The sequence below is a fragment of the Triplophysa dalaica genome, chromosome 8 (assembly GCF_015846415.1).
Source record: "Triplophysa dalaica isolate WHDGS20190420 chromosome 8, ASM1584641v1, whole genome shotgun sequence".
Lineage (NCBI taxonomy): Eukaryota > Metazoa > Chordata > Actinopteri > Cypriniformes > Nemacheilidae > Triplophysa > Triplophysa dalaica.
This window is the reverse complement of record NC_079549.1, coordinates 11,212,301-11,224,304: the sequence shown is the minus strand read 5'-3', so window position 1 is coordinate 11,224,304 and position 12,004 is coordinate 11,212,301. Positions and strand designations below refer to the sequence as shown.

The 12,004-nt window shown below is 38.2% G+C and overlaps 2 protein-coding genes across 2 annotated transcripts; both read left to right on the top strand.

Moving 5' to 3' along the window:
• The first annotated feature begins 2,301 nt into the window (after positions 1–2,301).
• LOC130427867 (gamma-crystallin M2-like) lies at positions 2,302–2,767 on the top strand. Its single transcript, XM_056755584.1, has 2 exons — positions 2,302–2,496; positions 2,576–2,767. The coding sequence occupies exons 1-2, from the start codon at positions 2,302–2,304 to the stop codon at positions 2,765–2,767; spliced, it is 387 nt and encodes a 128-aa protein (XP_056611562.1).
• A 4,520-nt stretch (positions 2,768–7,287) lies between these two features.
• On the top strand, positions 7,288–9,661 carry LOC130427856 (gamma-crystallin M2-like). The gene is made up of 3 exons (XM_056755572.1): positions 7,288–8,953; positions 9,039–9,281; positions 9,389–9,661. Exons 1-3 carry the CDS (start codon positions 8,948–8,950, stop codon positions 9,659–9,661), a joined length of 522 nt encoding a protein of 173 aa, XP_056611550.1. The 5' UTR covers positions 7,288–8,947.
• The last annotated feature ends 2,343 nt before the right edge of the window (positions 9,662–12,004 follow it).

Below are 12,004 nucleotides of genomic sequence, written 5' to 3'. Positions count from 1 at the left end.
ATTTTCTTCTTAAGAATGTTTTGTGAATCCAGCCAAGGTCTTTCGGACAGTTCGTTCCAATGAACCGGTTCTAAAAGACCGGTTCACTGATTCTTTTATGCTCTGGAATATTAACTTCACTCGCCCCGGCGCAACAATCAGCACAAAATGTATAAATCATTAATCATAACTTCTGTCAATTCACGAATCAACATGACCTGACATTTTTCGGTTCACGTGAGCTTGTAGCATTAGGACAGCATTGGTTGTCCACACTGTTTGGTAGCCTCACGGTGAATCACGCATGCTCAGTCACTATCCAGCTCATGGGTTCTCAATCGAACATGTCCGAAGGAAACGGCTCTCTGTTCAGTGTTATGCTGAATCGAAAGGTGTTGCAACCGATTCTTGACTCGAGAACCGCTCTAGCAGTGGCACGAACGTAAACGGCGCTGCAGATCGGTGTACATACAGTGATAATGCAGTAATAAAGTCCTAAACATATTTCCAATGTGTTTTATAGTATCACACATCTGATGATTGTGGAAATATCGGACTAAAAGCTTTTTATTCGCTTTAGAAATTACATGCATGCGCAGTATCATGGGTTCTCAATCGAACTTGTCCGAAGGAAGCGGCTCTCGGTTCAGTGTAATGCTGTATTTGCAACCGGTTCTTGACTCGAGATCGAGAACCGATCTAGCAATGGCACAAATGTAAAGGGCGCTGCAGATCGGTGTAGATACAGTGATAAAGCAGTTATAAAGTCCTACGAATATTTCCAATGGGTTTTATAGTATCACGCCTCTGATGTTTGATAAAGTATCTGTCTGAAGGAAACTGCTCTTGGTTTAGTGTATACAGCTCAGTATCAGCTGCTTGTGCTCATTAGTCCCCATAGTTCAGAACTATGACTAACTGAATTATAAAATGGATTATTTCAGAGAGACTGTCAGACACGCCAGAAAATGAGTAATTCCAGTAATTTGTGATAAAGTGCTTAGTGGAGACGCAAACTGTTTAGGACAATTCAGTCCAATTTGGTGAACCGGATCGGCCTGTCCACTGAAAGGAACCGATTCAAAAGAACAATTCGTTCACGAACCGGCCATCACTACTCTGGACATGTCATGTAAACACAAAAGACGCTGGAAAAAAAGTACAGAAAAATCTATCGTTTTTCATTTCTAGTCTGATAACTGAGAGACTGACAAACAGTGTGTGCGTGCGTGCGTGCGTGCGTGTGCGCGCGTTAGAGTGGTGAGAGAACATTGTGCTTTTTATCTTTAAACCAAACTTTTAACGACTTCAGCCGGCAAAGGGTATCCTGTCTGACTAGCGCGCATCACAGAAACGTTACATATTATGTCCAAAGGCCTGATTCACATTTCTCGTCAAGCTGCATTGCTTTCCCCTTTTTTTCCAAAACGCCCGGAAAAAATGTTGTCCCTTGGTCTACAAAATTGGTTGCCCTGAGGACATCATCCACTTGGCAAAATCAGACATATCATATAGGCCTACGTGGTTTAAAGCAAACAGTATGTCTTACAATGGCGAAATCAATCCATATACTGGCACGAGAGAGATTTACCTGCCACTTCGTACTGATCTTCTGCTCTTTAGATACACATTCTGAGTAGCTCTTTAAATTGCAAAAAAGCATGTATGCAAAATGCTGTTACTTATATCACTGAACATGTCTTGAACTGACCAGGTAATATCAGTTATCACAAGCTTGATGTTCCGCATGACCAGCAGCAAAACTGCAACTAGGTCTTGTTCTGATGATGTGGTACATTTGAAACACACAGGAATGTAATATCATTGAATAAATTGTTAAATTCATTTTGTTTTTTCTGGAAAGACCACTGTATTTAACCTTTGTTACAGTGGGTCATTTGAACTTCTTATGGTCACGAATGTTGAATACTAACACTTTAGAATACATAAACCTATGAAGTGTTACAAACCTTATGCATGTACATACTAAGACCAGCAGTGCATACCAAGCTTTAGCTACAATGGCCTTTATTTGAACTTGCACTGTCAGGAACTGACAAACAATAGAGGCTGTGTAGTCTTTAGTCTTGGTCTAGTATAAAGGTACGAGTGACAGCAGTCAGCCAACTACCAGAATCAGCTTCAGCTTCTCCTTTGTGGAACTACTGAAGATCAACCAACACAAACATGAAGGTAAACATAATTCCCCACGATTTCACTCAAATTACTTTGATTTGGTATATTTCACTTTAAATCACTAACTCTGAGTTTCAGGTCACCTTCTATGAGGACAGGAACTTCCAGGGTCGCTCTTATGAGTGTATGGGCGACTGTTCTGACATGTCCTCCTATCTGAGCCGCTGTCACTCCTGTAGGGTGGAGAGCGGATGCTGGATGATGTACGATCATCCCAACTACATGGGAAACCAGTATTTCTTTAAGAGGGGCGAGTACGCTGACTACATGTCTATGTTTGGAATGAGCAACTGGACCAGATCCTGCCGCATGATCCCAATGGTGAGCACAGAGATCATTGTAATGTATGTGTTCCAGATTTATGTCAACATTCACAAATGTTAACTTCTTTCCCATACAGCACAGGGGATCCTATAGAATGAAGATCTATGAGAGGGAGAACTTTGGAGGACAGATGCATGAGATGATGGATGACTGTGACTCCTGCATGGACCGCTACCGCATGTCTCACTGTCAGTCCTGTCATGTGATGGACGGTCACTGGCTCATGTATGAGCAGCCCCACTACAGAGGCAAAATGTCGTACTTCTGACCTGGAGAGTACAGGAGCTTCAGCAATATGGGTGGCATGAGATTCATGAGCATGAGGCGTATCATGGATTCTTGGTATTAGTTTTGTAATGTTTCAATAAAATATTTTTTCCTTAACAATAAACATTGTTTTGATCATTAATACCAAATGTGTATGCATAATCCAACACAGATGCTATAAAAATGCCCTCAAACATACTCAATCAGAGAGATTTGAAAATGATTCCAAAACAATAAAAAACAATCATCGTTTTAATAATAATATATTAAAAACCAAAAACTCCACAAGAAAGTGACGGTTCAGACCTGGAGAGTACAGGAACTTCAGTGATATGGTTGGCATGAGGTTCATGAGCATAGGCGTATCATGGATTCCTGGTATTAGATTTTTAAAGTTTCAATAAAAGTTTAATAAAAGTTTCTTCAACATTAAGCATTGTGTTGTAAACATTTCATTTCAAGTAATCAATACATTTTAACAGTAAAATACTTGAATAGCCAATCACAAAGGCATAACAGTGTACTTCATATAATCAGTGCTTTGTATTCATAGATCATTAAAATAAACAATTCTAACAATTAAATGGTAGCAAAACCGCTGCCTTGTCTGTAAAGTGATGATTGTTTTGTGTCAAAAAAAACGTCAAGGTTTTTTGTAAAATCTGTTTCTAAAGTGTCACTTTTTTAATTAAATCACTTTTTAATTAAATCGTCCACATCTATGATGTGAGGCCTCTCAACATGCACAAAAAATATATACAAGCAGAGGAACTGCAAAAACTCAAGAGCAACACATCACAGCTATATAAGACTTTACGTGCCTCGGTTAGCATGAATAATATAACAGGGGTCATGGGATTCAATTTTAAACTTTAGTTTGTAACGTGTTATGTAGCAGTTTGAGCATAAACAATATCTGCACCGTCACATTCAAATTGAGAGCGAACAGCTTATAGGCATTAAAACAATTTTTTTCACAGGTAAGTAACAAAACAAACCCCAAAATTTACATGAACTCCGCCTCTGCCTCTGGAGTACTGAATAGTTATCATGACGAACATTTGACTGAGCTGTGCGCTTTCACTTTTTTCAGTCTCTGTTTAATGCAGGTAATAAAGATTCAGCTACACACATTCTAAGATAAGGTCACCAATATGCACCAATAACCCGTTCCATGACTTTAACACAGGCGGTGAAAGTTGTTCTGTGTAATACAATGATGTTGTGTGTTAAAGGTAAAACACTGCAAAGTGCATGGTTGTTGAAATGGTTCAGGTCTAATTTTGTGATCGATATCAGACAACAGAGGAATGTAATAAGCAGGGAAAATTGTAATGGCATAATGTAACTGAGTGCAGCTAAAACTTCAAACTGCTGTCATGTGAGAGTTTAGCATTAAATGCTGAATACTATTCTGACGACAGACGAATCCGACCATTTTGGAAGGAGGGAGTTCATAGAACAAGAGACTCAAACAGCCTGTTTTCACTAGAATGGATACAGTGGTGTAGAACACAGGTTATGAAATCTAAAGTGTTATTTCTTACTCAAAATAAGAACATCTATTGTTGAGCACTCAAGAACATAATCATGACTTCAAAAATAGGCAAGTAACGACCCGTTTAAAGTTTGTGTCAGTACAAATAGTCTGAAGAAGTACTGTATGGATTGTTTGGAAGGATTGCAAGGAGAAAGGTTCTTCCTCCAACAAAGAACACAGCAGCATGATTTTGGTTGTAAAAGTCTTTTGGACAGTCAAGACCAATGTGGAGATGTCTGACTTTAATGTACAGTGCCCCATCTGGTGAAAACCAAACACAAAATATCAGCAAAAACAGCTCATACCAACAGTCAAGCACAGTGGTGAAGTGCTGATAATTTTGGCTTGTTTTGCAGCAAAATGACATAGGCCTTGACCTGGGAACTTGCAGTTATTGAGTCAACCATGAACTCTGTATATTAAAAGATTTAGAGTCAAATGTTGGCCCATTTGTTCAAGAGCGAAAGTTTATATAAAATTGGGTAACGCAACAGTCTAATGATCCAAAGCACACCGGCAAATCTACAGAATAGCTGAAATTGAAAAGAAGGTGTTGCAAAGAACCAGTCCAAGACCATTTAAAGGTACCATTTCCTGTGATGCCAATTTTCAAACTTTAGTTAGTGTGTAATGTTGCTGTTAGAACAAAAATACTATCTGCAAAATGATAAAGCTCAAAGTTCAATGGCATGCGAAATTATGGGCTAGATTTTCTAACAGCTTGCGGCAGCGCAAACGCCTCTTTTGGCGTGAAAACAACTAGCGTCTTTATTTACTAAAAACACGCAAAGAAAATTAGCGCTGAAAAAGCATGACGACACATGTTTTTGTGACTGACCTTATTGCGTATGCATTTGTAGGCGTTTCCTCTTCATACGCAAACTTTATGGGAGGAGAGTATTTAAATGAATCACACAAGGCGATTTCAAAATGTAGGAATTTATTTGACATGTCGGATTTCCCAAATGTGCTTGGAGCGATTCACAGTATGATGGAACACATGTTCAGTTGATCCCCCCCATCTAAAACGGAGCATGTGTTCCGCAACATGAAGCACACACACACCATCAACGTCCAGGTAGTGTGAGACTCCCAAACTTAACTGTTGTGGCTAAATACCCAGGGTCCATTCACGACGCATTCATTTTTCAGAATTGCACACTTTCCAAGAAAATGTGAAATGGACTGGCTTTTACGTATGGCCAACTTGTTTTTGCCATTCCATTTTTACATCACACTACGCGTTATTAAAAAGTGAAAGTTTGATTAATGATTATTATTCTGTCCCATTACTTTCGGTCCCTTAACAAGTGGGAGGCACATATGCAAACCGTTGTAGTTCCTACACCATTCACCTGATTTGGATGTAAATACCCTCAAATTAAAGCTGACAGTCTGCAGTTAAAGCACATGTTGTTCGTTAGATTTGAAATCCATTGTGGTGGTGTGTAGAGCCAAAAATGTTAGAATTGTGTCGATGCCCCAATATTTATGGACCTGACTGTATATCTCCACATTGTATGCTTGTCCCCATGTTATTCGGCCTCACCTGTAACCTCAAAAGCATATGTGTTTACTTGTATTCTTCCTATATTTACATTCTTGTACAAACTTCAGGTCAATGTACTTATAAACCTTATTTAATCCTTATAATAAATGTTTCGCTCTTCATTCCTTAAAAGATGGTGTATAGCACAGTAATGCATTTTATACCATACTCATCTTATCTTATTCTAAGAGTAATACAGCCCCAAAGTCTAGGTGACCATAAATGCAAATGATCTAATGAGTAGGACAAAGAAAAATTTATTTTGCGCCCAAAATCATCACATCGCATTAGATCCCCACCTTGAAGGGGCGTGAAGCCCCCAGGCTTAAAAGATCTGTGAACGGTGCAAACTCTGCTCTTTCGTGTTTGTGCGTTCCCGTTCGACCACCTCCTGAGACCTGTCTCTCTCTCTTCGGAGATAGCTTCTTCCGACAGTTTTACTTCGGCTAAGTTCGTTCTACTTTCGTCAGCCAATCCGGATCTGAGAAAGGATCCGATGGATCGAAACCATCAGGACTCTGAAATCCCCTTTTCCACAGGCACAAGAATTTGTCCAAGCACACTCAGGAAACCAATGCAAGTATAGAAACTATATTCTAAACAGCTGCGTTTAAGCCGTAACCCCTTTTTAAACAAGGAGATTGTCCTCGATGGTTTATTCAGATGTGAATAGCTGTTTGTAATACTGCCACTTTCTTTGTTATTCTCTTATCTTTCTTTACTACTTTTACGTTTCATGGTTTGTTTGTCTTAGCGTTGTTATGTGCTAGTTAGTTGGTGTTTTTCCCCTTTTAGTATAGTCAATAAACCCACATTTGTTATCTACGATCGAATTGTTGCTGTGATTCTTTATCAGATATTAACATCAATTTAACTGCTTGACTTTGTTATAATTTCGGGAGCGGTACTGTACTGCAGTAAGAGTGTTATGTTTCCAAGGCCAGGAAAGTAATATTTCTTAGATTTGATATACGATCTGCTGATCACTTTGTGGACGAGTGAATTTAGTTTGTCGCTATTATTAGGTCTCCTGAATCCGATAAAGTGTATAAAATAGGGATGGTTAATCACCAATAATTAAACGTATTTTACTGTGATCAAACTCAATATAATAGTTCCCCGAAATACACCACAAAAGCTTTCATTAAGCCTTTGGGGGATGTATAAATCTCAATTTCAAAGAATGTACCAATAATATTTTTTTAAGAGGCTTGTGGTCCAGGGTCACATTTAGTCATGGACTAGTCTTAATCCCTGTCTGGGAAATCGCCTCAATATCATGTTCTAACAATCATTTGATTATTATTTTATATTTTAACACGGCACTAAAGCATCTTTGTATGTTTGATTGCAAAACATATAAACTACTGAGGTGTATGGACTGATGGTCCTTATAGTGGACATATAGTGGAGCAATCAATAAACAAAAATGCCGTTAAAGATAGCTAAATATTGTGAGACCCCTGGTTGTGGAAGAATACAGTCGCTGCAAAACTGTCTTTCGGATTCCGATATTAGGAATGTGGGGTTAAAGTTGATTTTAAAGACGTTCCAGCTCATTTGGGAAAAAACATGGAGCGTTTTTAAGAGATCGCTTTATGTGCCCTGAGCACTATTCAGACCTCTAGTCATTTGTATTAATTGCATGGAGGCTGCTTTGAAGTGTTTTGGTATTATTTTCGATGCTGGTTGATATCCATAAGCTACCGGAGTCTCCCGTTTGTTTATTTATCATTGAAACGTTTGTAACATTTGAGACCCTCGATCACGGTGATCTTTTGTAAAAAAGTAAAATCATCTCGTGCGATTGCGTCCCATGAAATATGATGTGGGGAGGTCATTTATAATCACAGGAGGTCTCCAGATAATACTGATGCCATGCGTAAGCTGTGAATGATGCTTATGTGTGACCTAACGCTACGTCTCGAACCAAAATTCACAGACGCCACCAACTACGCAAACTGCTATCGAATAAAAACGATGGGTGTTTACTTTCAAGTGTCTTCAATGTGGCACGTCCATTGAAACGGAGCGTTCACAGAGCTGGCCTAAAACCAGCGTAGAAAATAGCCTATTACTTATTGATTTTGATGTTTTTTGATGTAAAAACCATGTGAATGTCATAAGTAGACCGCATATAACAGTATGAAACAATAAACAATGGCAGTCCATGAGAACTTTAATACTTGACAAACTGTATGATAGATTCCTTAAACCTACCCCTATTCCTAAAGGAGAAACATGCAGCAATTTCTAATTTTCACTTAAAAATGTATTATTGATCTATTATCTGTTTACCTCATGGGTAAAATGTGAGTTTTTTAATGTCAAAGGTCCATGTGTTTTTTTTTTCTCCAGTGAACTACTGGAAACCAAGAACGAGGAGAAAAAACAGCCACTCTTTAGAATGTTAGCATCAACTTGTCTGCAAGATATGCTAAGATAAGACTGTTGTTCAGGTCTTATTTACCGAAAAATATTTGTTATATACCTAATATTACAAAAACTGGAAACTAATGGAATTTAAGAACTAGATTGTCCTTAATAGTGTGAAGACAAAAGAGAAAATGTATTTAATCACATGAGTTATGAGTTAATTAAAGAATGCCTACTGTACATAGTCTGATATACACTTTAGATTTAAATTCCAAATCCTCACTCAAGATTCACTCAACTGAGACAGATGTCTACTTTCAAGTCAGAATAGGTGACCACTATTATCTATGTTTTAACTCAATCCTCAGTGTTGTGTAGCAATACTTTGAGAGGGAAATCACAAAGCACCGAATGTAAACATTATTCCAAAACACTCAGCCTTCAAAAAATCTAAAACAAGTAATAAGAATAGACACTCTGTTTTGTTCGGTATCTGGTTTGTTAGCATGTAGTTATGATAATAAGATCTATGCAACAAGCTTTAGTTAGTATGTGCTGTATTTCAAAATGCACTGTCAGGAATTTACTAACAATAGAGGCTGTGTAGTCTTTTGTCTCGGTCTAGTATAAAGGTACGAGTGACAGCAGTCAGCCAACAAGCAGATTCAGCTTCAGCTTCTCCTTTGTGAAAATACTAAAGATCAACCAACACAAACATGAAGGTAAACTAGATTCACCACAAATTCATATATATGACTTTGATTAGGTATATTTTACTTTAATATAGAGGTTAACTCTGAATTTCAGGTCACTTTCTATGAGGACAGAAACTTCCAGGGTCGCTCTTATGACTGTATGGGCGACTGTTCTGACATGTCCTCCTATCTGAGCCGCTGTCACTCCTGTAGAGTTGAGAGTGGATGCTGGATGATGTACGATAATCCCAACTACATGGGAAACCAGTATTTCTTTAAGAGGGGCGAGTACTCTGACTACATGTCTATGTTTGGAATGGGCAGCAGTATCAGATCCTGCCGTACGATCCCCATGGTGAGCACAGAGAACATTTTAATGCATCTAAGCTGATTCCTTTGTGAAAATGTACTGTTACTTCTTTATTTTAGCCTTAAATACAATGAATCCTTCTATCAATACAGCACAGGGGATCCTACAAAATGAGGGTCTACGAGAGGGAGAACTTTGGAGGTCAGATGTATGATATGATGGACGACTGTGACAGCATCATGGACCGCTACCGCATGTCTCACTGTCAATCCTGTCATGTGATGGACGGTCACTGGCTCATGTATGAGCAGCCCCACTACAGAGGAAAAATGTGGTGGTTCAAACCTGGAGAGTACAGGAACTTCAGTAATATGGGTGGAAATAGATTCATGAGCATGAGGCGTATCATGGATTCCTGGTACTAATGCTCCAGTTTTTCAATAAAATATTTTCTCAAGAAAGTAAACATTGTGTTATAAAAATAATTTTGTATTATGATATTTACTCAAAGTATTCCCCCCACACAAATTCATTCCAAGGTTAAAAAAGACACCAGCCAGTGGCAGTAGTCTGTATCTCTGAAACACTGATATGACAGATGATGTCAGCAGTAGGCAGCTACATTAAAATAGCGAATTCAAAAAAGCAGGTGTTTCTCTGCAGCTAGACATAACTACAGATGTCAGAGGTTTTACTAGATTGCTTGCTTATTTTTGCCACGAGTCAGCTTAATTAAACAACTTTATCAATTGGTGTGGAACTGGCTGGAAGAAATCAGCTTGTTCAATCTGACTGGAAAAAACTCCAGCTAGTTCAGAATGCAGCACCATACCTCCACTTTCAACAGCCAATAAGCTTTCATGTGACACCCCTTTTCATCTCTCTCCACCGGCATACTGTGAATACTTCATTGACAAATGAAAAAAAAACTCTCTCTCAACGGGTAGTGTTCTGCCTTTTGTTGAAGCTAGTAACTTGGTATTAGCACCTAGTGTATTATTGCTCCTGTATGACATATCGCTTTATTGCTCCCTGAACTCTCTGTAAGTCACTTTGGATAAAAGCATCTGATAAATGACTAAATGTTAATGTAGGTTATAAATAAAAAGCCATCGTGCTTTGATGGATACAAGGTCACTAAATGGTTAACTCACCATAGGATAGAGTGACTAACTTGTGATGCGATCGCTTTTCTCTCGCACATACGCAAAAGCATATAACATGAGGTCTGTGTACTTTTAACTTTTTTTTAAGAAGATTATGATTAAAGTGGCGTTCAGACAGTAGGCTACATTGACATATAGCCTACTTGTACTATAAAAACTGACCTAAGTGTTTCTGGAAGTCATGGCGACTGTTAAAAACATGTCAGGCACCACTTACATGCTTTAAATCTAAACAAAATCCTCTCAATCCATGTTGATTTTGACCCTAAAATAAAGCATTGTCGCATAAATTGAGCATGAGCAGCACATCATAAATAGACTCGCCACCGAAATGATCGCGGCCGATCATGATCACGACCACCCTCTTTTATTTCTTAGCTGGCTCTGCCATGGCGTTGGTTTTGAGACATGCATATTAGATTGTTTTGTCTATAAGTTAGCTGTTGGCCAACTCTAGCCAGGTTTTTATTAACGTAAATTCGACATGGCACTAAAACATCTACCTATGTTTGGATTGCAAAAAATATAAACTAGAGGTGTTACATCTAAGAAAATAACAGCTTAAAAGGGTTGTAAGAACCAATGGAACTTTTCATCATGGACTCATGGTCCTTATATTGGACATACTGTCAGCTAGTGACATAAACCATTTATACTTGAAAAAACATATGTTATAATTCTTAAACCTACCCTTAAATCCAATACAGAAATCATGCTACATTTTCACTTAAAAATGTATTATTGGTTTAATATCTGTTTACCTCATTGGTAAAATGTCACAATGAGTTAAACACATGTTTTTTTGTCATTGTATGGAAATGTTAAAACATCAACTGGTCTGCAAAATTTGCTGAGATATTTAGAGCTGTACGATCTAAAACTGCCTAATATTACAAAAACTGGGAGCTGGTGGAATCCAAGAACTAGGTTGTCCATAATCAGGGCCGGCCCAACCCTTTTTCGGGGCCCTTAGCATAATTTATTTGGGGTTCCCTCTGCACTCCCATTACAATCGACTATTGTCAATGTTTGATTATTTGCATGCACATTTTAAATCTAACACACCCGATTTTACTAGTTGTATCTGTGTTTGGGACTCATGAATGTCATAAAAACACATAAACCTTGCATTACAAATGTATTTTGATTGTCAAAACATTTGATGTCTTCATTACTTCCACTTCTAGGTGAACTGTCCCTTAAAATTTTGAGCACAAAATTTGCGGAATACAAAGGTTGCGGAATTTAATGTTCGGTGCATCTAACTATTTGCAAAGATTTTTTATTTTATTTTAACCACAACCTATAAACACCCTTTAAAAAAAACACAAATTTTGACACAGAAAAGAACTGTGTATGGCCCTACGTGAGAAAATGAATGTGTGTCGAGAATATATCTCCAAAAAAGCTGTAATTTCATGTGTTCTTGGGGGCCCCCTAACAGCGGCGAGGCTAGGGTTGGGCACTGTTTCAAATGTATCGATTCCGATTCCAAATTGGATTTCGATTCCTATCGATTCTTAGTTTCGATTCTTAAGCGGTGACAAAGCAATTGAAGTAAAGCAAGATCAAAAATATTTATTTTGTGTCATTAGTTACAGT

Bases quoted from the DNA above. Each gene is read 5' to 3' on its own strand.
- LOC130427867 (XM_056755584.1), top strand. From the start codon at position 2,302: ATGGGCGACTGTTCTGACATGTCCTCCTATCTGAGCCGCTGTCACTCC. The intron at 2,497-2,575 runs GTGAGCACAGAG...TTTCCCATACAG, and splicing joins CCTGCCGCATGATCCCAATG to CACAGGGGATCCTATAGAAT.
- LOC130427856 (XM_056755572.1), top strand. The intron at 9,282-9,388 runs GTGAGCACAGAG...CTATCAATACAG, and splicing joins CCTGCCGTACGATCCCCATG to CACAGGGGATCCTACAAAAT.